Source organism: Lagopus leucura, unplaced genomic scaffold (assembly GCF_019238085.1).
Source record: "Lagopus leucura isolate 7727_CA_CO unplaced genomic scaffold, USGS_WTPT01 Super-Scaffold_702, whole genome shotgun sequence".
Classification (NCBI taxonomy): domain Eukaryota; kingdom Metazoa; phylum Chordata; class Aves; order Galliformes; family Phasianidae; genus Lagopus; species Lagopus leucura.
In genome coordinates this window covers 3,604,903-3,631,940 of record NW_024962254.1, presented here as the reverse complement: position 1 = coordinate 3,631,940, position 27,038 = coordinate 3,604,903, and the positions used below count along the sequence as shown (strand labels likewise).

Below are 27,038 nucleotides of genomic sequence, written 5' to 3'. Positions count from 1 at the left end.
CCCTGCCTGGGTGACAGGGCAGGGAACAGACGCCTCACGTCCTTTGCAAAGCTCTTTGGAGAGCAAGAGAACCAAAAAAGACTTTGTGGATGAGAGAGCTGCTTGAGAGTACACAGAGAGACCTCATGGGTCACAGGCGCTGTGGTGACCACAGCCTACTTTCTGCCTCACGAACGTGCTCGACAGGGCTGGCACAAGGATACAAAGCCACAGATAACGGTACAGAGTGCCGTTATGCTTTATTATTTTCATACATGGCTAATTCAGTTACAAACAATAATTAGTAAGACTTCTTAGTTCGATGGTTACGTGCAGTGCGAAGGGCGTCAGCGCACACACCCCCTCCCAGTCAGCCGCCCACCGCTGAGGGGCCGCGAGGCGCGGGAAGGCGGATTTTTCAGCAGTGTGGCAGCTGAGGCGCCGCGGGGCGCGGTGCTGCTTTACGGCAGAGCTTTGCGACGGCCCGGGTCGCGCTTTACGGCTGCGTGGCGGGGGCGGGGGGCGGGGAAGATGTCTGAGCGGGGAGAAGCGCCGGCGGCATCGGCGGGAGCAGGGGGCGAGATGCCGGCTAAGAAGCAAAAGCTGAGCAGCGATGAGAACAGCAACCCCGGGGACCTGTCTGGCGATGAGAACGTGAGGAGGAGTGGGGGTGAAGCGGGAAGGTGGGGGCGGCGGTGGCGAGGCGGGAGCGTGCGGCAGCTCTGTAGGCGAGGGGCCGCGCTTTCCCCGCGTGCGTGAGGGAGAATTGGAGGCCCTGAGGTGTGAGCGCCCTTCTCTGTCACTTAAATACTCCTTTTTCTCGCAGAGTAGCCAGAAAAAAGCTGCTTTTCGCGCAGCTCTGTGTCGTTTTTCATCACTGCCGCGTTGTAAAGCAGCATTCAGTATTAATTTGTGCACGCAGCACTTTGGGGAATGAAGGAATAGGGAATAATCGCAGCGTTGTAGGGGTTGGAAGGGTCCTCTGGGGATCATCCCGTCTGACCCCTCTGCTAAAGCAGCCGTAGGTTGCTGCTCATAAGCTGCTGTCAGCAGGAATTGGCTGCAAGGGTTGAGGGCTGTTTCCTCTCAACTGTGCTAAAATAGAGGCATTCAAAGCAAAGGTCGTGCGATTGGTTTCAAAGTAGCTTAAGAGTTGAAAGATAATCTGAGCAATCTGGTAGTCGGTTTGTGCAGTTGATGAATTGGGGGAGTTAATGACATAGCAGTCAGTACTATTGGTGATAGGTAGATGGTTGGACTGGACGATCTTGAAGGTCTTTTCCAACCTTGGTGATTCTGTGATTCAGTTCCGCATGATGTCTTTCTTGGTTAGAGCATTCAGTTGAAAGTGAGGGAGCTGGATCACATTGCCCATAACCACGTCACCCATAGCCTGTGCACGTGCTGCTGTTAATGGAACAGCTCTGAGGTACTGTGTGCTACTGCTGCTGGGCCTTACCAAGCATCGGTGCCAGGCAGCTGGACGTGCAGACCAAGCGTTTGTCCTTCAACTTCTGAGAACAAGACTATGTTAGGAAATGCTGCTTCTCTGAAAGAGTGATCACGCACTGGAAAGGGCTGCCCAGGGAGGTGGTGGAGTCACCGTTTCTGGAGGTGTTCAAGGAATGTTTGAACGTTGTGTTGAGGGACATGGTTTAGTGAGAGCTACTGATGACAGGTGGATGGTTGGACTGCGTGATTTTGTAGATCTTTTCCAACCCTGGTGATTTTGTGATTCTGTGACTGTAAGTTCTTTAGAAGGGATAGACAAGGATGGAGTGGCTGTGCAATAACTCTGTGTTAGGGAGTGTTTCAGTGTTTGGCACAGGCTGCCGAGGGAGGTCATGGAGTCACTGTCCCTTGAAGTTTTCAAGAAGAGTAGACGTGGCACTGAGGGACACAGTTAGTAGGCATGGTGGTGATGGTTGAACTAGATGATCTTAGATCATTTTTCTAACCTTAATGATTGTATGATTTGTGAATCTGAGTGTAATGTGATGACAGAAGCTCTCAGATTTGCTTTGGTGTTTGTTATAGGCCGTCTCAAAGGTGAAAAAACTCTATTTCCAAAATTTTGTTATGAACTTTGCTACTCCTAAAGGCCTAAATTGTCCTTAAAAGATGGCATAACAGTATTGATTTGCAGAAATTCTGTTTTTTTCATGGAATCATAGAATGGCTTAAGTAGGAAGGGATATCAAAATCATCTTGTTCCAACCCTCCTGCCATGATTAGGGTTGCTAATCACTAAATCATGCTCTAGATCAGGCTGCCCAGGGCCCCATCCAACCTGGCCTTGTTCATCTCCAGGGATGAGGCAGCTACAGCTTCTCTGGGCAGCCTGTGCCAGCACCTCACCAGGTACTCCACGGGTATCTTGAAGGCATGTTTGTTGGCTGTGTTTTAGTTTTAGTTACCTGCTTGTATTGTATTATACCAGGTACTTGGTGTTCTTGTATTGACTGCATCTGGTTAGTCCAGAGAAAGCTTCAGTTCTGTGGAGTATTATTACTCTTGACAGCGAGTGCTCTTAGGAGACCAGTGTTTGGCAGGCTCTGAAATTGCTTAGGGTAAAGGAAAAGAAATAGCTGAATGTAAAAATTGAAAAACCTGGTTATGCTTACTGGGAGAAAGGATGCAGTGTGAAGGAAATGACTGACCTTATTCCATATTCCTAGTGGAGCTTCGTGATGCAGCTTCCTGTTACACTTCATGTCTTGCAATGACAGGTTGTTTATTGTCTGTCTGCCTCTGTCTCCCCAAATTTGGATCTTGTCATCATGTGGCTGTGAAATGAGTTGTATTCCACCAGCTTTCTGCTGGGAAACGTACAGGCAAACTTGCCAGGGGGAAAATGAAGTTTGTTGATTTAACAAGCTGAGCTTTCTCACATGGGTTTACTTGTTATGATGCAGGTGAAGTGTTCTTCCCCATAGCCCTCCTAATAGTTTTGTGTCCATTTTGTACTGTGGTGCCCAAAACTGGCTCACAGTGCTGGAGATGAGAATCTGTTAGAAAGAGTAGGAGGCCTCCCTTCCTGTTCCAGTGGCACTGCTGGTTTATTGCAGAACTGTGCCTGACGCTGCTGAGGGCCTACAGAGCTATTCCAGAGATTCCTGACATGGGTAAACATGTTTTTAAACAAACATTGTCTTGATTCATTAGTTCACGAGTATTCGTTTCATCTACGTCAAAATACTTTCTAGGAAGGCAATGCCTTTTATTCAGATATTTCTTAAGAGCAGCTTCCTGGATTCCAAAGAAATTTCACTGTATCGCAGTTCATGTATGACCCTTTTGGGTTAGTCCTGGTGTGACTCATGTTCTGTTTCCAGAGAGAAATGCTGTTATGTTAGTAATAGATTTAAGTATGTGAATCTAAATATAAACCAAGTCCTGAGGGATCTTTTGTTCTTATGGAGGAAGAAGGGGAAAGTGAAAAGGCTAAGTGCTGCAGTTAGCTGATGAATTTATACGTCGGTTAATTATATCTTTGTTCCATTCTGTGTAATTCAAATGTTTTCAGGATGATGCTGTTAGTATTGAAAGCGGTACTAACACGGAACGCCCCGATACCCCAACAAACACTCCTAATGCGCCGGGAAGAAAAAGCTGGGGAAAAGGAAAATGGAAGTCAAAGAAGTGCAAATACTCCTTCAAATGTGTAAATAGCCTAAAGGTAGGTATATGTAAACTTCAGCATGGGAATGTGGGATACTGTTTGCTGTCAGTGATGTAAATACAGGCTGTGAGACAGTCAAGGCAATTATATACATATAATAGAATATTTAAAAATATAAAACAGAATATTTAAAAATATCTGTGTTTGGAGTTCATTCGAAGAAAGTACTTTTGTGATTTGGGATTGTCCAAGTTTTGAAGAAAAAGAATGCTAAGAAATAGGAATCAGGGTAGGCAATGCTGCAGTTAGTCCAATTATTTTACAAAGTTATGTTTGATATTTTATAATTATGAATTTTATCCAAGCTGTAGTTATTGATATGGTGGATTAGCAGAATAAAAGTGGATGTGTGACAGCTTGCTGCGAAGCACAGATTCCACACAGATTCTTCTTCCTGATAAAATGTATTTAAAAAAACAATGTAGGGAATAGTTTTCTCCACACACTTTTCACATCAGTTTCTTTTGTTACCTGACCGTTGCCATTAATCAGTTGTCATGAATCACATCATGCAGTTTGATTAATTAGTCACGAGGGTTGTGTTTGTACCTGATGGGGGTCATGTTCACCCAGAATACCTGCTGCTGTGAAGGGCTGTGGGTTTGTGATTTTTGACTCCCTGATTTTGTGTTTAGGGTATTGTTTTCTTCTGTACTGAGCACAGGACTGTGAGGAACTGAATGAGTTGTTTTCACTTTGATTCTTGCACAGTGCCAGGATATTTTTTCATTCCCCACCCTCGCGTGGAATATTTATGTGTTAAAAGCTGTAAATATGCCAGTGGATTTGATTTCTTAAAAAGGGAAAGGTTGAATCCTGAACACGATAGGAGTTGTGTCAAACTTTTTGTCTGTCTAACAAGAGGTTATGTGCAGCTCCACAGCGGGTGATTTTTGCAGAATTTCTTTAACAGGTTTGTGTCATTCTCTCACACTTAACTGCTGGGTTTTGCTGATGTTGCTGTTTCTGAATTTAGGCTTCAGGCTGCCTCACTGAAGCGTTAGGCTAGCTAAGTAGGAGGGGATGAGAGATTTGGATCATGAAAACCTCCTGAATGAGCTTTGCTGCAGAAGAAATTGTGATGTGAAGCTACTCTGACAAAAGTGTCTGGGGAAAGCAGTTGATCTTAATGTGTTTTTTGAGGTATAAGAGTGATCTCCGGATCTTTCAGAGCGGAGGAATTCTTTCATTTTCACCCAGGTAGGCAGCAGTTGGTGTGGTTCACATGAATCACCCCCACAGATGGTGCTTTTTGTGGCTTCATGTCCTGCTTAAACAGGGCTGTGGGCCTTTCAGCACCCAAACATTTAGCAGTATCTGAATTATGCTTAGCGTATTTGTTTTCTTTCCACAGACGTCCCAAACTGGTTAGTGCTTTTCAAGGGTATTCTGGAATAACAGAACATCTCTCATACCTACTCTGGGGTGACCCAAAAGATCACCCTGTGTGGTTAATCCCCAACTTCAAGGACTTGGAAGGGGGTCTGGGAACAGATTGCTGTGCAAGTGGAATCAAACACAGAGAGTAAATGTAGCATTTCAGCCAAGTGAGATATATTATTTCTAAGTCTTCCAGTTTCTTTTTGAATTGGTTTAAAGACAGGTTAGGTAATTCTTTTTACTTCATTTTTGAGGAAGCCTCTCTCCTTTTTTCTTATCCTTGATATTACAGATACTGTGAAGATAAACTGTAACAACTGAATATTGTGTGTTGGTTCAGAGAGACATTGCACTTGTTGGATATCACATTGTTTTGTCTTTGAACTGTGCTGTAAGATGGATGTATTGAAATTAATGAAAAGTCAACATGATTTAAAGACATAGAAATTTATTTTAATATTCTTTATAGATGTATAGATATATATTTTTTCAATTTCTTAGTTTGCCATCTTTCATTTGCTTTTACTTCTTTCCTCCTGGAGACAATGAAATATGGCCATTGCTGACTGCTTTGAATGTCAGATGGTTATGATTCAGTCTGAGAAACACAGTGCTTGCTAAATATGCCTTTTAACCACTAGTGTGGAAGTTATTTTGGCTGAAATTTAAGCATCAGGCAAGCAAATATGTAACTTGGAAAATGACAGGAAATCAAGAAGTGCTTTCTTTCATTGCTTTTTACAGCACTACGTTACTGGAAGGTAACTGAAAAAATCTTTGCTGTCCGTGGGCTGAGAGGTGACGTAGCTCATAAATGAGCAGATACAACTAACAGAAGTACATCCTCACTTCTACATATAATTTTTTCTTCTAGATCTTCCAGCAAAGAGGAATTCTGCTTTGATGATGCTCCCTTCAGAACAATGCCACCGTTTGCCCTACCCTTCCCTCTTGTTTAGGGTGTGGTTGAGTAGTTGTTAGCTGTTGAATGTCCTATTTCAGCTTTTACTCACTGTCCCTGGACTTGGGAATTGGATTCTAGTTTGTTGCCGGGTAAGGGAGAAGTAACTAAAACCACAGCCAGTGGTGGTTTGCTTCCCTTTCAGGAAACCAGGAATGCATGTGTGGTCAGTTTGTGCCTCGTTAGCAGCGTGGGTGATGGCATTTTAAAATGTGCTCATGCACTTGCAGGTGATTATTTTGCGTGTGCGTTGGCTTAGTGTTTATTTCTGCCTTCTGTCTAAAAACAGGTCTAACCTTATTTTGTCTGTCTGAAGCTGAGTTGCTATTTAGTGAGTGAGGGCAGAACCAACTGCTGATTATCTTTTTACTTTCGTAGTAACTGTAGGATCTGTTTCTTTGCCTTCTTTCTGGTGCACAAAGAACCCAAGTATTTTGAGCCTCTGCTCTTTATTTATACCAGAGTCAAGGTGGCTTTTCACCATTCTACTCTTGAACCAATATTTGGGTCAAACTGTCTATAAAACCAAGAGTCAGGTTGTTGTGACAGATTCAGCCTCTCAGGATAACTGTAACGTGCAGCACCTAACAGTGTAATGTTTTGAAAACCTGGTTAGCAGCAGGAACAAAGATTAAAACAGATAAGTGTTATCAAAATAGCATGTGCTCTTTCTGACCAGTGAGGATGATGGTAGTTTAAATGAGGTAAGTGTAACTTTAGACAGATACCTGGGTGTTTTCCCAATTCTACATCACTCAATTTAATTTTAATGCTTTACTGTTGCTGAATACCTCCTTTTTTTTCTTCTGCACTGGGGTTACTAATAACCTTGCTACTTTTCCCACGTTCCCCATCAAACAGCTACCCTGTTCTTTAATGTTACAGTGGCTAATGCTTAGAGTTCAATTTCAGACATGCTTTTCTTAATCTGTATTCAGCTTTGAAAATTGTACCTCTCCTCACAAGATGCAGGAGGGCCTTCACTCCAAGCTTTTTTTTCACCTAGCTCTTCTAGCTGTCCCTGTTGAGGTAATAACAGATTCTGCCTTTCCCAGTAAATATGGCCTACTTTAAATTCTTCCAGACTTCCTTTTTAGCAAGCTTTTTTTTTTTTTGAGCAGAATTGAATTCCTCACCCATACCCCCTCCTCAAATTTGTTCTGTGGTTCCTGTATGGTTTAGATCTGCCAGGTCTAATATTTCTCATGTTGTCTCTGAAGCACTGCCATTTGAAGGCTGCTTAACAGCCATCATGAGACACTTCCTTCCTGCCTGTACTGTCCCAGACAGTCCCCTGTGGGGAGGCACTTTAATGAACATTATTCTTACTGAAAACATCCTGTCAGGACAGGCCAAAATACTGTTATCAATTAATAACAAGCACCGCCATATTCATTGTGATTTATAAACATATCTGCTTCTTTTTTTTTCCCTCTTAAACTGATGTAAAATGTTTAAAAATAATACTTGACATTCTTCTGATAACTGTTTGTGAAGGAGATCTGAAAACACTTTGTAGACATGAACTTAGCAGCAGCTTTGTGACGTGTTGGAGTTAATTCATTGTGCCTGTGATGGAGTTGCAAGACTTAACTGTGCTTTAATGGTTAAATGTAACCCTTCTCCACCCTTACACCAGTATAATTCTTCTCAATCCTAACAGGTCTCCTTTGTGATGTTGTGAATCCTTGTGTGAAAGTAACTGTAGCGATATAAAGTGCTTATAGACATGACCTTAGGAGGTTTCCTTGTTGAAAGATGCAAAGCAAAGTAAGCAGCAGTTGGGACAACTTCAGGCCTCAGCTGTGAGACAGCAGTTCTTCCTTTTGAATTTAAAGCTTTGTTGAAAGGAAATAAATGTTTTATCCTCTGTGAAGACAGCCAAATTCAAGTGTGATGTTACAAAACTGTTCTTTTTAGCTGTTCGCTATCTGAAATTATATTGGGTGTGAACCTAGTAGTTCAGGGAGGAAAACATAACAATTTAACTGTTTTCCATTACAGCTAAATTTCACAGAAATAATGTGTTTTGTGGCCTTTTTTTTTCTTTCTGATCTTGCTTTACATCTGCAGGAGGACCATGGTCAGCCTTTGTTTGGAGTCCAGTTTAACTGGCACAGTAAAGAAGGTGATCCTCTTGTTTTTGCCACTGTAGGCAGCAACAGAGTGAGTAACCTGCTGGTAACAATAAGCCCTCCTGGGTGGTTTTCTTTGCTTTTTTTTTTTTCTTTTTTTTCCCAATGAAACCCTTCACCTGCATGTAGTACTGACACATGGTGACTTCACACAGAAAGCTATATTTCTGAGGCATGTAGTGTTTGTTATCTTGGAGATGTACTGCTCTGAGTAACTGTATGTTGTCATGCCATCCTTGCTTGGGAAATAGCCTCTGTAGTAATGAAAACTTTCGCTAGTAACATGAAAGTAAAGAAGACAGGTGCATAGATGTATCTTCTCACTGAAATTACTCTTCTTAGATGTTACGGGTTCTAGAAGGCTAAATTAATGGCCTATGTGAGGTGACTTCATATGCTTCTTCTGAACAAGATTCTATGTTGTTTTATCTTGAAGTTCCTTCAATGGAAGTGTTGTAAATAAACAAGAAGCCTCTCACTGCCAGGTTTGTCCAGCCTGACAAAAGTGCTAAACTAAGATTGCCTCTGTATCAAATGCTCACCTAAAGACTGGGTCTGGTTAGAGGCTATTGAATTAACTAGTTATAAGTAGAAAATATTCAAATGGTATCATTTAGTATTTGGGAAGGACTGCTAACCTTGGAATGCTGCTTTACTAAAACTCTGCTGTGCCTGTTGTTTTATCAAACCATTTTGATAGAAACAAACAGGTGAGATGAGAGCTAAACCGTAGAAGCATATTGCCACTCCATGAGAAGCTCAGTGCATAGGTGTATTTGATTTCCTCTTGAACTATCACAGGTAAGTCATGATCTCGCCCACTTCTTTCTTTCCCCAGGTTACTTTATATGAATGCCACTCCCAAGGAGAAATACGTCTGTTACAGTCCTACGTAGATGCTGATGTATCCTTCTAAGTAAAAATACACTTGTTTGATTCCTTTTTATCGTAATTGTGGAGGCTTTGTAGGAAAAAAAAAAACGCAGAGGCTTTTCTGTGATTTAATACCCTGCTCATATGGCACATTCCTCCTGTTAGGTCTTAGCCTTCTTCTTTCCCACATCCTCGAGTCTCTCATATTGAAATAATATTGGAAATGCAGACTCATGGAACATGCTGCATTAAAGTATTTGAAAACTGATTCTCTGTCAGTTTGGTCTTCCCAACACCAATATTTGTGCAGTGTTTCACATTCAGTGTTTTACAGTGGTCTCAGCTCTTTGAACTGGAACTGAATTTCAAGGCTAAGAATTATGTTTCATACTTTGAAGTGGTTATAACTTCTGTTGATCCATTGCAGTTCACAAGTTACTGACTTGTGACTGGGTCTTGATTCATTCTCATTTTTATTCCCAGTCTTTGGATATTTTGGAGAAAGATTGAAAAGCAATGCCAAGAGAGAGGAGTTCCTAGTGTTTTATGAAACACAAGTGAGGAAATCTGCAGAAAAGTCAGTGTTGATGATTATTTGCAGATGTCTGATCAAATACTCATCTTTTTATTGTTGGATCCAGCAGAGATTCATGGACACGTGGACAACAAGTTTGTTTGAAAAAGCACTTTAAAAATATATATTTAAAGTTAAGTTTGCTTGAAACCAAAACAAAACTCCAGTCTCTTCTGTGTTCCTTAACATGAGATGTAGGCAGATGAAAACTTCTATACCTGTGCATGGACATACGATAGCAATACAAGCCATCCTCTTCTTGCTGTGGCAGGGTCCAGGGGTATTATTAGGATAATTAATCCTATTACAATGCAGTGCATAAAGGTAAGTGTTCAGAACTTTGAAATGAAGCTTATGTTTCAGTAATGCATGAAACATGTCTTCTAAGTACATGTAAAAATGAGGGGAGATGATAACTTGGTCTCTGAATTCTATCCCAGCACTACGTGGGTCATGGAAATGCAATCAATGAACTGAAATTCCATCCAAGAGATCCAAATCTCCTTTTATCTGTAAGCAAAGGTGAGGAAAAAAAAAACCTCTTGTGTTGTTGAATAAATCAGGATACTTTGGATTGGATTTTTGATCTTGAAAATGGCCAAAATCTCTCAAGTCTTTGAAAATTTTATTAGTGGGACTGAACAAGTTTACCTTGGAAGTCTAGAGCAAATCTTGTTCTTCTTGGATATATATTAGATACATATTAAATCCATGGCCTACAATAAAAATACCTGTGGTGCAAAGGGATTGTGAGCACCACTGCTTTTTCAGGAAAGAAATGTGAGCACCTGAGTTGCTTTTTCCTATCTCAATTATTTGGTTTCAATTTCTTTCGATTGTTGAAGCGTGGTGCCATCTAGTGGGGGTATTTTAATGTTGCAGATGGCATTCACCACTGCAAAGAGAAAACTGATTCTGTCTCTGAAGAGCAGCTCTGACTTTCTTAGGACTTCTGAGTGAAAAGGGTATCAGTGAAGGAAGAAACAAGTTTATGCTGCGGTGTCTCATGGACTTGTCCAGTCTAAACAGTCACAGCTTCCTAATCTGGACTGTTCTGTTAAGTAAGGGGGTACTTGATGTGCCTCAGGAGCAAACCTTCAGGAGTGCAGAGCTGGTAACATAAGGGGACTTTTGACTTACATGTAATCAGTGTCACTGATTAAACTACGTGAGAATTATGTTGGGAACTTCTCTGATTCTTCCCACTGTCACGTTTGTGCTGTGGGCCTACTTTTGAATTTCAAGACTTCTGTGTATTTTGTCTTTTTGATACCATCTTGACATCAGCCAATAGATTTACGAGGTTTAATCTGGATACTGCATATCATTGGGTATAAAGCAGGAGAGTACTGGAGTCTCTCTGATTGACTGAGAGATTGAATAGAAAATGTGGAAAATATTTGGGACTGAGTGGCCTCCAGTTGGTATCACCATAATTCAGTGTAGTGTGTGTTGTAGAATCCAAATGGGAAATGCATTAGAGGTTCCCATTTCTACATGGGAAATACAGTACAAGTCCTTAATTAGCAATTGTCAGAATTGTCTTTAAATGAGCAGGCTCATCTGACTGACTTGGGAATATATATTGTTTATTGAAACAGTTCCTCCCATCCCTACAGTCTGTGGCTCATAAAGAGTAGCAGTTAAAAGAAAAAAAAATTAAAATTAAAAAAAAAACAAAAAACTTATTGAATGCTGTTGGAAGAGTGGCTAAAAGGAATTTTAACACTTCAAGATCAGACTCTTACTCACTTTTCAGATGATCTAAAGACCTTAATATGTTTGGTTTAGTTGTAATGGCAATTTAGTTAATGCAGTTCCATTGTTTCTAACAACTGAAGAAGAATGAAGTGCCTTTTGAATGTTTACATCAACACCTGTTATTGAAAGTGGTGAAGCTGAAATATATTATTCATATGTACATATAAAAAGCAGCATGTAATTTTATTTGTTCTTTATAGATCATGCATTGAGACTGTGGAACATCCAGACAGACACGCTGGTTGCAATATTTGGAGGAGTAGAAGGGCACAGGGATGAGGTGTTAAGTGCAGTAAGTGGAAGACTGTGGGGCAGTGATTTAGATTTACAAAGGGTAGTAAGCCTATAGCATGCAACTTTTTATCCTCCTGTGCACTGTTTTGATATTTTACCTGCTTTAAAAGAAAAGTGCATAAATAAAGTTTAGATGTAGTGGTTTCATTGATCTGGCCACCTCTCCATAGTCAGGACAGGTGTTCACTTTCTGTTTCTGTTTCAGTAGCTAGTTTTCTCACAATGCAGCCTAGAACTAAATAAAATACAGCTCAGTGGGGCTAGAAAGAGTAATAAGTTTATTACAGTCCCACTTGTGAAGTTCTCATGGTCTTATCAAACCAAAGCAACAGATCTTTTAGAGGCATGGTAGTGAAGGAAAGAAGCTCTTTCAGGTAAGTTATGCTGCTTTTCAGTGGCTACAAACAGATGCTGGTACCCAGTAAATACTGACCAGAATAGCTGACTTTTGAATACACTCTTCATAACAGTTGTTTCTTTTTCTGTTGTGGGATTTGAAAGGTGAGGTATATATTCAAGACCTGATGCTGTATTCTCTTGTAGTCCTATCCATGCAGAAGGCCTGGAGTTGTGTCAGGATTCCTCTGTAAAATGAAACCTCAGGAACTGACTGAGAGGGAGCACTAGCAGTAGATTTGTTGTTTGTCAGTGCTGCTGAGTGTGCCTCTCTTTCTTGACGGGGAGTAACAGCGATTATTAAGATACTGTGTTTCTTTGTAGTTAGTAAGATTAAGTTGTTGGTATTTTTCTCAGTGAAATATGCAGTTTTTATTACATTCTTTACACAGAAAAAGCTGTTTTGATGGAAATGTTTGAATAAAATCTGAGTTGATATAATGTAGCTTAGGCTGGGGGTGCTCAAAACTATTTTATATACATAGGATTATGATCTTCTTGGTGAAAAAATCATGTCTTGTGGAATGGATCACTCTCTCAAACTCTGGAGAATTAATTCCAAGAGAATGATAAATGCCATCAAAGAGTCTTATGAGTACAATCCAAATAAAACAAACAGGTATGCAGTCTTCATCTTCTTGTCTTTGTGGGTTTGTTTTTTTGTTTTGTTTTGTTTTCAAATGAAAACTCTCGTCAATGGCCCAGATCAATCCCTTAGACATTGGAAGTTCTTGGAGATGGTGACCTGGGAATTGTGCTGGAGATTGAATTCTTAACACTTTTATTTTTAAATATCTCAATTACTTCTTAATTATTTATTTGACTAGGGAATGCCTGGGATTCTCATCTTTATCATTCTTAAAGCTTGTATTACATCATGGTTTAGTGGCGTTTCTTCCCGCCACTTCCAAATTTCTAGGAGGAAATCAAATTGTTAAATGTAGTAAACAATTTAGTTTTATATGGTGTAGTTTTCTCTCATTATTGTATTTGTTATCTGTTCTGGGGCTGGAAAAAAACAACTGCTTATGTAGTAATAACTTTAATTTTCATCATTCTCTTATCTCACTTCAGATACACGTAAATTGCTGATTAAACATAGTGATTTGTTATATGATAGATAAATTTCTCCCTATGAAGTTCATCAACTCTTTAATCTTCCAGTTAAACCATTGAGAGAATTGAAGTCTAAACCACACTGAACATGTTCAGCAATGAGACTAGCTGTGAAAGTGCTCTCACTTTTTTTGGTAATGTTACCAAATATTAAATGATGCTTTAAAAAAGAGAAGTAAAAATATGTTTGTTTGGGTTTTTTTTTTTAGTGTGCTTTTCTATTTTACTGTCTAGGTGTTGCAGAATAAGCATCAGGAAAGTGGAGCTTAAATTAGTTCTTAAGGTACTTAGCAATGGGAGCTGCATGGAGCTTCTGAAGGTGTGGTTTTGCTTTGTGCAGCCTTTTATAGTAAAGCATTTTGGGAAATAAATTATTTTAGTAGGAATGAGATGAAAATGGACAATTCCCATTTTATTAAAAAAAAAAAAAAAAGTACAAAATCTACTTTGCAGCAGAACTGTTAAAAGAAGAAAAATGACAGAGCTGTCCTTTTAACATTGAGATACATTAAAACTGGCCACTGAAAATTGGGCTTGTATTTCAGTGTTTCTCTGAACCTCACACGGCTGTTTTTTCCATAGGCCTTTTATTTCCCAGAAAATCCACTTTCCTGACTTTTCTACAAGAGACATACATAGAAACTACGTTGACTGCGTACGATGGTTGGGTGACCTAATTCTTTCCAAGGTATGGTGCAAGCTTTTTCATCCACCTTGCTTTTACTGGCTTTTTTAGGCTCTTAAACAGTAGTAGTTTCACTAGAATACAAATTGCAGGTTAACCTACTATGCTGCATGACATGATTTAATATTACCGATTTTTGGCGACGTGTAGATAAGCAACTTTTACTTCAAAAGTACAATGATTACAACAGTCATAACTGTGCTAAAAGTAGCAGGATATCAACTACCCGTGTTCTCCACGAGAAGTGCAGGGAGAGAATGAATGCATAGTTACACGTGTGGGATCCTGCAGCTAAATGGAGAATTGAGGATTCGCACAGTGGAGTTCCTTGGATTTGTGTGATAACTTGCTTGTAGACATTAAACTACATTGGGCCAGAAATTGGTGCGTGTGTGTTCTCCTAATTGTTAAAAGGTCTAAAACATCCTCGAATCTAGGCTATTTCAAACCATGGTTGAGCATATGTGGTTGATTTCTTCTCAAGTGGGTGAGGGAGAGCTCCTGCAATCCTGTGAGCTGGCAGACCTGTGAGGGCAGCAGTACCCAGCAGGAGGTTGTGATATTGGTGATGTGGCTGTGATCTGAGGACAGAGATGAGATTCTCAGTTTTACTTTTTTAACATAGGATGGTTTGGGTTGGAGGGGCGTTTTAAGATCATCTATTTCCAATCCCCTGCTATGGGTAAGGACACTTCCCATTAGACCAGGTTGCTCACAGTCTCATCCAGCCTGGGAACACTGTTAATGAGCCCTGATCTAAATGTGTATGTTTGGTGGCCCTGACAGGCAGGGGGGTTGGAACTACATGATCCTTGAGGTCCCTTCCAACCCAGGTGATTCTGTGATTCTGTGTGATCTGTAATGAGATGAAATGTTAGCTTATAATTAAACAGAATGTTGTACAGTATAAACTGTAGTGCTTTTTTTGTGTGTGTGTGTGACTTTTTTTTGTTCACTGCTTTTCCCCCTAGTCTTGTGAAAATGCCATTGTGTGCTGGAAACCTGGTAAAATGGAAGATGATATAGATAAAATCAAGCCAAGTGAGTCGAATGTGACCATACTTGGGAGATTCGATTACAGCCAGTGTGACATATGGTACATGAGGTTTTCAATGGATTTCTGGCAAAAGGTACGTGTGAGCTTGGACCTTGCTGTACCTAGAGGTGCATAGCTCTTCATTCATTACATATTTCTGTGTATGGGAAGAGTTTTGTTACCTGTGATGTGGTGTCTGAGAAGCAGAATGGTCTGCTACAAGGGGCTTTATGTGAAACTGTTATATTTATTGGTATCTTCCTCCTCTATCTGCAGAGATAATAATAATATGGGAGAAAGGAAGCAAATTATTTAGAATTTCCAACCACTTCATCAAACTTGTTAAGCAATTAATGTTCAAACATTTAAGCACAACTGAACAGTCTTCATAAAAATTTGAGCTTTATGAGTTTCATATCTTTTGAATAATACAGTAAAACTTCTCTATCCTCTGCTTTCTTTTTAAGATGCTTGCTCTTGGCAATCAGGTTGGCAAACTTTACGTTTGGGATTTGGAAATAGAGGATCCTCATAAAGCCAAGTGAGTACTTAATGCTCAATTTTCTTTTTGTTGAGACAGGAATCTGGGGAACTTTCCTCTTTCTTTTACTGATAACTACTGATATTCTTAAACAGTGGTAGCCACTCTGACTACTAAGTAAATACATGTTCTGAGCCCCTGGAGGTTATTTATTTATTTTGCTGTTCTATTATTTACATTACAGTAATGCCAAGAGGTACCAATCAAATTGTGTTGAGCAGTGTATGAAGATAAAGTGAAAGAAAGTATCTTCCTCCAATTGCTTGCAAACTGATTAGGTAGAAGATTTATGGAGCAATTAGGAGAAATAGATGGAAGGACTAGAGTAATGAGGGTACAGAGGTTAGCTCTGAGCACAACCTGAAGAAAACAATATGGCTTTTCAGTTTCATGCCTGTGTGGCCAGGTGATTTCATTGCATGTTTGAACACATGTACAATGTATTTGTGAACGTCCAGTAATGTGTATGTATGCCTGTGTAAAAATACAGGTGTGCATATACTAACTTGCTGAAAAATGCTGCAGTACTGAATTGCCCCATGGCCACATTTTATTCCTAACAACTGGAAAAGAACATTGATTACAAGGTCCTAAATAACGTGATGCAGTAAGATTTTAATCAATGCTTTGGTGAAATTTGGGTGGATGAGAAATGGCACTGGGTGAACCAGAAATCAGTGCTTTCCCAAGTCCAAATTTGGAATACAAAATACACTGTGATATAATCCTGCTACCTTCTGAATTCCTCCTAAGTCACATAAGTAAGAAAGTGGTGGAACAGCACTCCATAATGTAGTAGCAGCAAGTGCAGGTTGAACATTGCAGCTGAATGATTTTCTTTTGTTTATAGGTGTACGACTCTTACTCATCCTAAATGTGTTGCTGCCATTCGACAAACCAGTTTTAGCAGGGACAGTAGTATCCTTATAGCTGTGTGTGATGATGCCAGTATCTGGCGCTGGGACAGACTACGATAAGTAACTTTTTTCTTAATTCAAAGTAGAAAATATATTTTCAAATTATAATATAGTCTGTTAACCTGCTAGCACGGTAGATGCGTTTAGCTTAGACTTCCTCGAAGGTTCAGCAGGCTGGAGCTGAACTTAGTGATGTTTACATTCTGTGTATTGTTCTGCTTGAACTTTTGCTGCTTTTAATAAAAAGAAATATTTTTGTAAAGTTTTCTGAACTGTCCATTTTAATTATTTACCACAATAAGCTTTCAGTTATGACCCATGGAATTGCTTTATGTACAGCTCGTGCATAAATACATAGGAATTTACTTGATGCTGTATTCATCCTTTTTTATGCTGACTAGAAACGTAATGAAGCTATTGAATATTATCCAGGGATAAAACGTTTCTGTGTGTATAATTGAAATGTTAGTGCTTGTATTCTTTGTAAGTGTTCTAAGACACTGCAGAATAGTTGTGTGTACCTGTGTGAACAATGGAATTGTTAATAATATTTAGTAAAGATTAACCATTTAGGGCTCTTTTTTCCTACTGTTCTCTTATCCTTTACCCCAACTTGAATACGTTACGTATTATGTACATGCCAGCACAGTCTTTGCTAACATATCAGTGAATTTTTGTTACTGAATTAAGGAGATGGTCCTGTCTCCCACTGACTTTTCAAGTATACGCCTGGCTTTTATCTTTCATGATATTGCATTTGCCTCTTTGTTCCAGTTTTGGAAGCTCATAAATTCTCTGTTTAGATGGCCTACCTGTTCAGCTTGAAATGGTATTGACTAAGTCAGTTCTATTAGTTTGTACTTAGAAATTTGCAAAACAACGAGATATGGAGCTGGCAAGTAGTTTGCAAGTGTTAGTCTGTAACATACAATTACCCCCCCTTTATAGAAAAAAAAATACATATATTCTTATTCCTGGAGAACAGCCATAATACCTTTGTAGCAAAATAAGCTGAGAAGGGGAAAGATGAGAAGTGGGGCTGGAGGGTTTTTTTTAACCTCTAGTTCAACTGACCTGCACGAGCTAGCGTTTAGGTGGCAGCAGCAGTGGGCCTGTGTACTTCATGCATGTGGGGCTGGTAGAGTGAAAAAGCACGGGGATGGAACTGTGGAAGTGAGTTGGAGCCTGTGGGAACGCCCAGGAGTTCTTCAGATGAGCTACACCCTATTCAGAAGATAGAGGTTGGAGGCTGATAGTACTGAGTGTTTGCAAACGTTGAAAGTGAAATAGGACACAGAAGCAGTTATGACTTCCAGTCACAGTTGTCTGTTATATTGTATGTTCTTACCACTAAGCTGTTTCTGAGAGGAAGGAAGGGTGGTACTTAAATAAAGGCCTAAATACAATTGGGGTGGCTTCAGCTTTTTCAGCTCATAATGTTCTGACAACTGTTCTCTTAAAATGCAGGAAAATGTTCCGAGAGGTTTCCTTTGAAATGCGATTTAGGGTTGGGTCCCATTTGGTGGGGACTCTCTGTTCTTTGAAGTGCAGTGTCAGTGCTGTTGTGCATTTACCATTTCTTCCCTGCAGTGGGACTGCTCACGGTTTCTTTCAGAGTCATAGAGCTCCTCACTCTTGGGACACAGCAAACAAATGTTGGAGCTAATAAAAACTTTGTAAACCTCACCTCTGAAGTACAGGTGGTTATTGTATGCAGTGTCTGTCTCAGCTTTAGGCTTCTGCTATGAATGGCGATGGTCAGATTTATCTGCTTGTCACACAAATACTGAAGACTTTCAATATGTCTTAGGACAGAGCTACCTGGAACAGAACATGAGTGAAGTAGAAAAAAAAAAAAACAAAAAAAAAACAGCAGTTACTGAAGCACTTAAGGCTAATCGTGCAAAAAATATTAAAGAACAGTTGCTCTAGTCCAGGTAGATGAGTTAAAATACAGAGTAGGAGACTGCTCACCCAACTGGAGATATGCACAGTATAGGGACAGTACATATCAGTCAGAATAGGAGGGGTACTTCTGAATGATGGTGAAACTAGTTCTTGGGCATGTCACACAACTCAGCAGTAGCAGCTTCTCTCTGTGTGTGCAGCTTGGGATGAATGAGGTGTAGATGCTTGCAGCATAAATGACTGCATTTGGTCTCCAGCATCTTGACTGTCTTTTAAAGAGCGTGTCCAGCTGACTGTTCAGAGTTGGGTTACACAGCACTTTGAGCACCTAGAAACATCTTAAGTTAAATTTCCATAGATAAACTAAATGCCTGTTTCCCTAAGCATCTCGCAGTGATCACATTTCAAATCCTGCACAGCCAGTGAAATTCAGTAACCTACCAAAATCAGTATTCCTTACAGGAGAGCAAGAAAAAACATGCTTAAGCAGCACAGCAGTCCAAGTGAGCAATCCACAGTTGTTTTGAAAGATATTTATCTGATACAATGTGAAGGGAGATGGAGTCTTCTGCAAGTTTCTGTTCTGCAAGCTCAGCCACAGTATGTTGGAAAGAAGAGGAAAGTAGTTTACAGTTGATGTTCTCAAGCACATGCCCTAATGACTAAGCTTAGAGAGACAGGATCTGGCTGTACCTACAAGGGCTAGTGCACTAGGAGACATTTTTAAGCACATTTCAGCACACTGCTGAATTAAAACACATATGATTACATATGTTCATTTACAGCCTTCAAGACTGGAGCCTGGGCACCAGGACTGTACTTGAAAATAGCAGCCACAAAGCTTATGATGGGGAGACTTAACAATCCCACCCACTTGATGTAGTCTGGTTTTCTAAAACCCAAGCAATAAAAAGCTCAGGGTTATAGAATAACATGAAGGCAGTATTGACCCAGTCAGAACAGAAGCAGCTTATTACTATAGCTGTAAAAGAGAAGGCAGAGCTGCAGAGCAACTTCCTCTGCTGGCACAAACTGCCAAAATGAGGCTGTTGCAGAAAACTGAAACTCAGTTTTCATCAAGCCATATAGGAAGACTACAGAAAAATGCAAGAAGGAACACATGGATTACAATGTACAGGAAGGCTCCAGACAATCAGTCAAGGAAACTCAAGATAATAACTCCCCCCCCCCCTTGTTTTTTCTTCTATTCTTTCATTTTTAATTAAAAATATCCTTGCTCCTTTATTAATTGTCTGACTTAGAGAGGCCGTTAGGTCACGCTGACATGCAGCTCTTAATTTGTGAGGCCTCCAGAGGCCTACGAGGTATTAATTATTTTACTTCCACAGCAGGCAGGCATTTGCACAGTAGTGTGAAAACCTGAGAAATCGTGACCACACTGCTTTCAGTACTGTGTCACAACAACTTTTACTCCACTTTCCATTTGTCTCCTCCATCTTCTTCCAATACCACCCGTGATGTCAGCTATATGTGGTATCTGCCATCTGCGTAACAAGATCTGCCAAATTCTACAGGAGGATTTGATGGGTCACGCAGAATTGCTATGATCCATTCCAGCACTTCACTCTGGGCCTCACTGACTGCCTTCATTGCTGCTTCTCCACAAATGGACATCTTAGAGAAAACCAAGTCTTCATCTGAGCTGGAGCCTGAGGGTTTGGGTCTCTCCCAAGGCTTCTGGAAAACAACTCAGGGCTGTGCTAGGTAAGTTACTTGGGATGTGCTACACGTTGATCCAAAAAGATACAATTGGATACAGCAGTGAAGACAGTTGAATTTGCTAAGGACCAACAGGATCTTATTGTTTTTACAATTAAAGTTGTCATTATAAATGCAGAACTCAATAGAGTTTACTGCTGTTGCTTTGATATAGTGGTCAGGAATGTGGAACTCAGTTCTGGGTTCTGCTTGAAGTGTTGTTTACCATCCAGTTCCTCACAGGATCTTCCCTCATCTTCATACAGCCTCCTAAAGATCCATACCAGGAGCATTTCGAGTACAGTTAAGACAAGTTTGCTTACAGCTGATGTTCACAGCAGAAAGCCTGCTTCAGGTACACACGGAGGATCTGCAAAACTAAGTGCTGTCTCTTGCCTCTGTCCAACAAAAAGCGAAGGCAGAAGACCTGAGCTGTGCAATGCTGGTTCCAAGCTCCAAGGTCAAGAGGCCTTATTGGTATTGATGTTACCTCTCTAAAAGAAGCCAGTTGTGGTTCTGGGGAGCACAGTCTGACTGGAATTATGTTTTACCCACTTAAGCAACACCTTTTCAACTAGAGCAAGATTGCTCTTTCATGATTAGTCACCTCTGAACTCTGCTGGTGTCTGGGAAGAGTCCAAAGTCTTGAACAAAGCTGAGACGTGCTGATACCATCAGGAAGCGGTTCAGAGGGCAGTGAGACTATCCTACCTCTCATAAAGTATTGTTAGACTCTGAACATTACTCTCACAAGACAAAAGGAGCAGGCTCGTTCCAATAAAAGAGAATAGGAAAATAATCCTCAACTTCTGGAACAATTCTCCCCACTCAGTTACTAAACAGAATGGAAGACTGGAAGACAACTCAAGTAAAAGGAAGTGGATCCAAAAGGTCTAAGTAAGTTTGCTACTCACATCCTAGGCTATTCCTTGTGAGCCATAGTCTTTCAGATTTCACACATGCATCCAAAGGAAACATCCTGCTCACACATGTACAAAGGCACAGCATTACCCTCCACCATTTCCTCCACAGACTCACCTAACAGGGAGTTCTTTTCTCTTGAACTTCTCCCTTGACTGTTCTTTCCAGTCAACAGCCCTGACTTTCACAGGACCGCTGTGAGGAGGAGCTGAAAGAACCCCTGTGGGTGCAAAACAACATCACCATTGGAACAGGACCTTGGTGAGGTTTCACATGAGGATGACACAGACACTCTTAGGTCATAGATACCACTGACTGAGTCTTAATTCCCCATCTCCCCTAGTTGTTCGGGGCTTTTGATCACTGGCACTTTGTCCAATGCTTTCCTTCAGTATGACTCATAGCAACATTTTTTTTCCCATTCCTTCATCGTTTCCTTTGTGTGAAAGGTTGGTTGGGAGATAGCAGAGACCTGGCAGTCTCTCTTGGAGAAGCAGCGCTACTTCACAGAGTCTGGGTGCTTTGTATTGGCCCCATCTACACATCCAACCCACAGACATTGTGGGAAGTTCACCATCAGTTGAAAAAAGTGAAGTTCCATTTTGGTACAGATTAGGAGCCTTTTCTACAACCATTTCCAGGTGGTGTTTCTCCTCAGAACAAAACAAGTGGGTTCTGTGAGAACCAGCCTGTTCTCCCTGGTGACAGGACGAGGGGAAATGGCCTCAAGTTGCACTGGGGTAAGTTGAGGTTGCATATCAGGAATAACTTTACAGAAAGGGTTGTGAAGCACTGGAATAGGCTCCCTAGCGAGGTGGTTGAGTGACCATGCCTGGATGTGCTTAAAACCATTTGGATGTGGTGCTCAGGGACGTGATTTAGCAGAGGATTGTTAGAGTTAGGATAGTATGGTTAGGTTGTGGTTGGACTTGATCTTGAAGTTCTTTTCCAACCTGAGCAATTCTGTGATTCTATGATTCTAAACACCAACACTACAGCCAGTTTAAGGAAGAACTCATTACTCAGAAACGTGAGAGAATCTTCTAATTTTTTTTCCCCCTGGTACATGAAGAAACTTATAAAAGGAATAGAACAGTTTGCAGCTGGGATTCACCAAGAATAGAGCTGTGCCTTTTAGCATTCACATGAAGCACCTGAAATCAGGACAAAAGGAGAACACACTGAGTGCTACCAGGAGTCTGCTCCAACATTACCTTTTCTGTTAATCTTTTCCTTAAAGATGCCTTTTGTCTTCCTCTCCTGCAGTGGTTTAGTAGGTCTTTCACAGAGGGATTCAAGGAGGAATTTTCCATGTTCGGTCTTAAACTGCAGGCTGCAAACAAGAAGGCAACACCTGTACATGCACAAAGGGCACACTCCCTCTGCAGCTTTCATGAGTGACCTCGTCCTGATGCAGAGATATCTTACAAGTTCTTTGCAGTCTACCACTTAAACTGAAATGCCCTCAGAGGCTTTAGTAGGAAATGAAGTCACATGGAAAGGGACTCCAGTGCCTGGAGAATAAAAGACTCCATGCATCCTAAAGATCTCACTAGACTCAGCCTGCTAACAGTGAAGATTAATGCAAAATCTCCTTGCCCCATTTGGTGACCATCCCTCATTTTGAGTGTACCTGAAGAACACGCAGGTCTCCTGTTGTCCAATATACCCACGGCATTTTAAGTTTTAGTTTCAGCCCCTCATTCACTTGGATATCCTTTCTGACTAACTGCATTGCTTGCGTCATGAACAGAGCTACTTTGCAGCATTAGACTTCATACCCGCCCCATGATAAAGCTTCCTATTGGCCAAGAAATATCTTCTCAACTCCTGAAGAAGGTATTTAGGATGCACTTTGATTACTTAATTCCCACAGAGTCACGGGAATTTCACAAACACATGACATACATGGTTCCAACAGGTAGAATTTGGTGTGAAGTCCAACACAGAAACGTTTCTTAATTGTCCTGTAATTTTCCTTTCCTTTTGCGTCAAAAGGAAAGAAAAAAATACAGGTGAAAATTGAAGTTGCCAGTATTTGCCTGCCTTCTCTTCTATGCTTCACAAATTCTGTCTCATGAATAAATGATGTTTATTTTGCATGATTTATGACAACATATGAGAAATCACTTCTCTGTATTATTTCAAGCAAAGACGTACATCATTCAGTGCAAGGAACATTAAGCATGGAGCGCACTGTGAATGAACCTTTCCAGTAAATGCATGAGCAGCAGGAAACCCCCAGTAACGTGCTGCCCAATACGAGGTGAGAGGCTGCTCATATCATATGTGAATGGTAACAGAAACAGCCTCACCTGGGAAACAGGATGTCAGGTTCAGTACAGACATCAGAAACTCCAGTTTCTCCCTGGGAAATGACCCAGTTCATCATCCCTTTTTTCCTCTATAACAGAGAGGGGCAAGATGATTTCAAGGCAATTAACATTTGCTAACCAAGGTTGCAAACAAAGCTGATAATAAAAGAAGCAACTGCCTCCAGCAATGCTCTCCAGCAAAGTCCTCTTCATTAACTTTAGCCTCTCAGGACAACAACCAGAGATACAACTTCAGGGAATTGATTCTAGGAACTTAAACTGCCAGGCTTTCTGTGTGAGTGACACCCAATGGATTCAACCAGAAAACAAATCTCTTGACTACTGGAGAAGTCAGTGGAGGTGAGCACAGGCTGGTTCTTCCCTCAGCCTTCAGGGACAGAATGCTGCATCCCTCAGCCCAGTGGTCAGTATGTAACAGCTACCAGGACATGGTCCTTAGCAACTTGGTCTAAGTGGCCTTGCTTGAGCAAGGGACTTGGACAAGATGATATCCAGAGGTCCATTCCAATCTCAGCTGTTCTGTGATCCTTGGTTTGATCCAACACAGCTGTCTTACATTTCAGCAAGACAACCAACTATACGAGAAGGAATCCAGAGAGCAACTCCTCTGTTGTACTTTGCATCTAAACCAAGTGGCCAGTCAAGTCGTGGCACACCAGGAGGCACCAATTCAACAGGCCCTTGAGATTCAGCTGGAAATCCTCTACGTTGTACTGTGTAAGACTTACATTGATAATAATTTCCTTCAAGTTTCCCACTGTGTCCAGGCTGAGAAGAAAGTTTTTGTAAAACCTCATTTTGACTTTCTTTTGCCTGAGATGTCCCTGAGAACAAAGTCAACATTCAGTCCATTTGAGACACAGCGAGAGAGATACATCACGGTCTCCTTCACACAGTTCTTAACGGCATCCAGGGGATGAGATGTCTCCAGGGCAATTGTGGTGTAGTCCAATGGGACAGCTAGTGTAGAACCTATTAACACCAGAGGAGCACAGTGACACATAACTAAGGTATTAATTGCAATCAGCTTTCAGCAGTCTTCAGGCCTTGAGACAATTACACTTTACAGAATGGGCTTCTTGAGTCCAGGTGCTATGATAAAGCCATTGGAACTACCCACACTCAGTGTGCAGGCATGGAGGGATTGAGTGATGCAGCATGCTCTGACAACCTCTTACAATTAAGGAAAACAGAGAAGCTGCTCAGACCCTCCGAGAAATGTTCAGATAGATTTATGGGCCAATGTGGCAAATTTTAGGCCCAGCAACCATTGCTAGACACCAGCCAGACATGGCAAATGTTTCAAAGGAACATCCTGGTTTCAGCTGGGATGTTATGATGCTATGTTTTCATTCCAGGAGAAAAACAGTGTTGTGGTTTAACCCTGTAAGTGTTATCAACAGCAAATACAGTTTTATTTCATCTTCTCACCAGGCAGAATTCTTTTAGCATAGTTAAGATCAAAAATTCTTCTGATAATGTTGGACATTTGAAATACAGGTCTGTGAATGATTAAGCAATCATTTCTTCCTATATGTAGCTCTTGTGAATGAACAGCAAAAGTCCCCAGTCCAACTATTTCAACGCTCTAGAAGGAAGAAAAGGAGAAAGGAAATTGGGTAAAGAAAAATTAACGCAATTAGAAGGTTTCTTAAATCTCTAATGCATCCTGGAAGGATCAGGTGATCTGGGTGATCTACTCTGGCAGTGTGGAACGGAAACTGAAAGCATCAATCATTTGAGTATACCAAATCTTACTTTTTTTTCCGTAAATGGTCAGAAAAATCTATTTTGTGGCACACTTGTAAACTGCATTTTAAAGCAGAAAAAAAAAATAGCAAAGGAAGAGAAGTACAGTTGGATACAATGATCTACATTAAGCTACCAGAGTATGAAAGGAAACACAAGGCACGATGATTACCTTGCTCAGTGCCAACTGCTGCCGAACATCAAGAGACACCTGATCCCAAATCTGCACGATCTCTGCAGAGCAAAACAAAAGACATGGCATGCTCAGTGTCCCCGAGCTTACTGCCATGCAGCACATTCCTAAACCAATTATTGTACTTTGAATCACAGAATATCCCAGGTTGGAAGGGAACCACCAGGATCGTCGCGTTCAACTCCAAGTTCTGCACAGCACTGCCCAAAAGGCAAACCCTATGTCTGAGAGTGGTGTCCCAATGCTCCTTGTGCTCTGGGAGTTCGGGGCTGTACCCACTGCCCTCTGGGTCAGTAACCCCCCGTCTCCCCTGAAACAGCTCCATGCCATTCCCTCAGGCCCTGTTGCTCCCCACACATCTTCCCCTCCAAAACCTCACCTCACCTCTTTTCAATGCTCTCTAATAGCTTGATCATAGAATGGCTTAGGAATGAAGGGACCTCAAGGATCGTCAAGCTCCAAGCCTCCTGCCGCAGGCAGGGCCAGCAACCTCCATATCTAATACTAGATGTCCTTTATTGTAGCACCCAAAATCGCACGCAGTACTTGAGCTGCACCAGCACTGAGCAGGACAATCCTTTCTCACAAATGAATAGAGAATATCATGAAAAAGCTCCAGATGCTCTTACCTTTGGTTGTGAGAGACATCAGTGTCGGAAACAAGGCTCTTTCAGATGCTTTGCAGTCACCTTTCCGTGGCCAGAAAAAGGAAGTCATGGCTGTCATTACTCACCCTTTAGGTAAACACCTGGACCTGAAAGTTCAAAGATGTTTCTCTCTTGCACTGTTATAAACACCCTCATCTGGATGTCACAGAATCACAGAACTGTAGGGGTTGGAAGGGACCTCCAGAGATCATCGAGTCCAACCCCCCTGCCAAAGCAGGTTCCCTACAGCAGGTAGCACAGGTAGGCATCCAGGCAGGTCTTGAACATCTCCAGAGAAGGAGACTCCACCACCTCCCTGGGCAGCCTGTTCCAGTGCTCCGTCACCTCACTGTAAAGAAGTTCTTGCGCATGTTTGTGCGGAACTTCCTATGCTGCAGTTTCCAGCCGTTTCCCCTTGTCCTGTCTCCACTCACCACTGAAAAGAGTCCGTCCTCGCCATTCTGCCCCCCACACCTTAGATATTTATAGACCTGGATCAGGTCCCCTCTCAGTCTCCTTTTCTCAAGGCTGAACAGACCCAGTTCACTCAGCCTTTCCTCATAGGGGAGATGCTCCAGGCCCTTCACCATCTTGGTGGCCCTCTGCTGGACTCTTTCCAAGAGATCCCTGTCTTTTTTGTACTGGGGAGCCCAGAACTGGACGCAGTACTCCAGATGAGGTCTTACCAGGGCAGAGTAGAGGGGGAGGATCACCTCCTTTGACCTGCTGGCCACGCTCTTTTTAATGCACCCCAGTAAGCCATTGGCCTTTTTGGCCACAAGGGCACACTGCTGGCTCATGGCCAACCTGTCGTCCACCAGGACACCCAGGTCCCTTTCCGCAGAGCTCCCCTCCAGCAGCTCATCCCCCAACCTGTACTGGTGCATGCAATTATTCCTCCCCAGATGCAAGACTCTACACTTGCTTTTGTTAAACCTCATCCAGTTTTTTTCTGCCCAGCTCTCCAGCCTATCCAGGTCTTGCTGAATGGCAACACAGCCTTCAGGCGTGTCAGCCAATCCTGCCAACTTCGTATCATCAGCAAACTTGCTGAGGGTGGCCATTATCCCCTCATCAAGGTCATTGATGAAGATGTTGAACAAGACCGGACTCCGGTCATCCTCTGACTGGATGTCAGAGGAGCCATCCAGTGCTCTCCCACTGCCTCTCTTCTCCTTCACACAGCAAAGCAGCACAAGGGAAAAGCAGACACGAGAGCAGCAGGCATTGGGAAC

General features: G+C 41.6%; 1 protein-coding gene across 1 annotated transcript; it reads left to right on the top strand.

Annotated features, from left to right (window-relative positions):
* The first annotated feature begins 510 nt into the window (after positions 1 to 510).
* EED (embryonic ectoderm development) lies at positions 511 to 16,592 on the top strand. The gene is made up of 12 exons (XM_042862564.1): positions 511 to 633; positions 3,506 to 3,658; positions 8,076 to 8,168; positions 8,976 to 9,041; positions 9,783 to 9,908; positions 10,025 to 10,106; positions 11,546 to 11,637; positions 12,521 to 12,654; positions 13,734 to 13,839; positions 14,808 to 14,966; positions 15,340 to 15,413; positions 16,264 to 16,592. Exons 1-12 carry the CDS (start codon positions 511 to 513, stop codon positions 16,388 to 16,390), a joined length of 1,335 nt encoding a protein of 444 aa, XP_042718498.1. The 3' UTR covers positions 16,391 to 16,592.
* Positions 16,593 to 27,038: the final 10,446 nt, after the last annotated feature.

Coding starts and splice junctions, on each gene's coding strand:
- EED (XM_042862564.1), top strand. CDS start 511: ATGTCTGAGCGGGGAGAAGCGCCGGCGGCATCGGCGGGAGCAGGGGGC. Junction 11,638..12,520: donor GGGATGAGGTGTTAAGTGCA/GTAAGTGGAAGA, acceptor TTATATACATAG/GATTATGATCTTCTTGGTGA. Junction 15,414..16,263: donor GAGGATCCTCATAAAGCCAA/GTGAGTACTTAA, acceptor TTTTGTTTATAG/GTGTACGACTCTTACTCATC.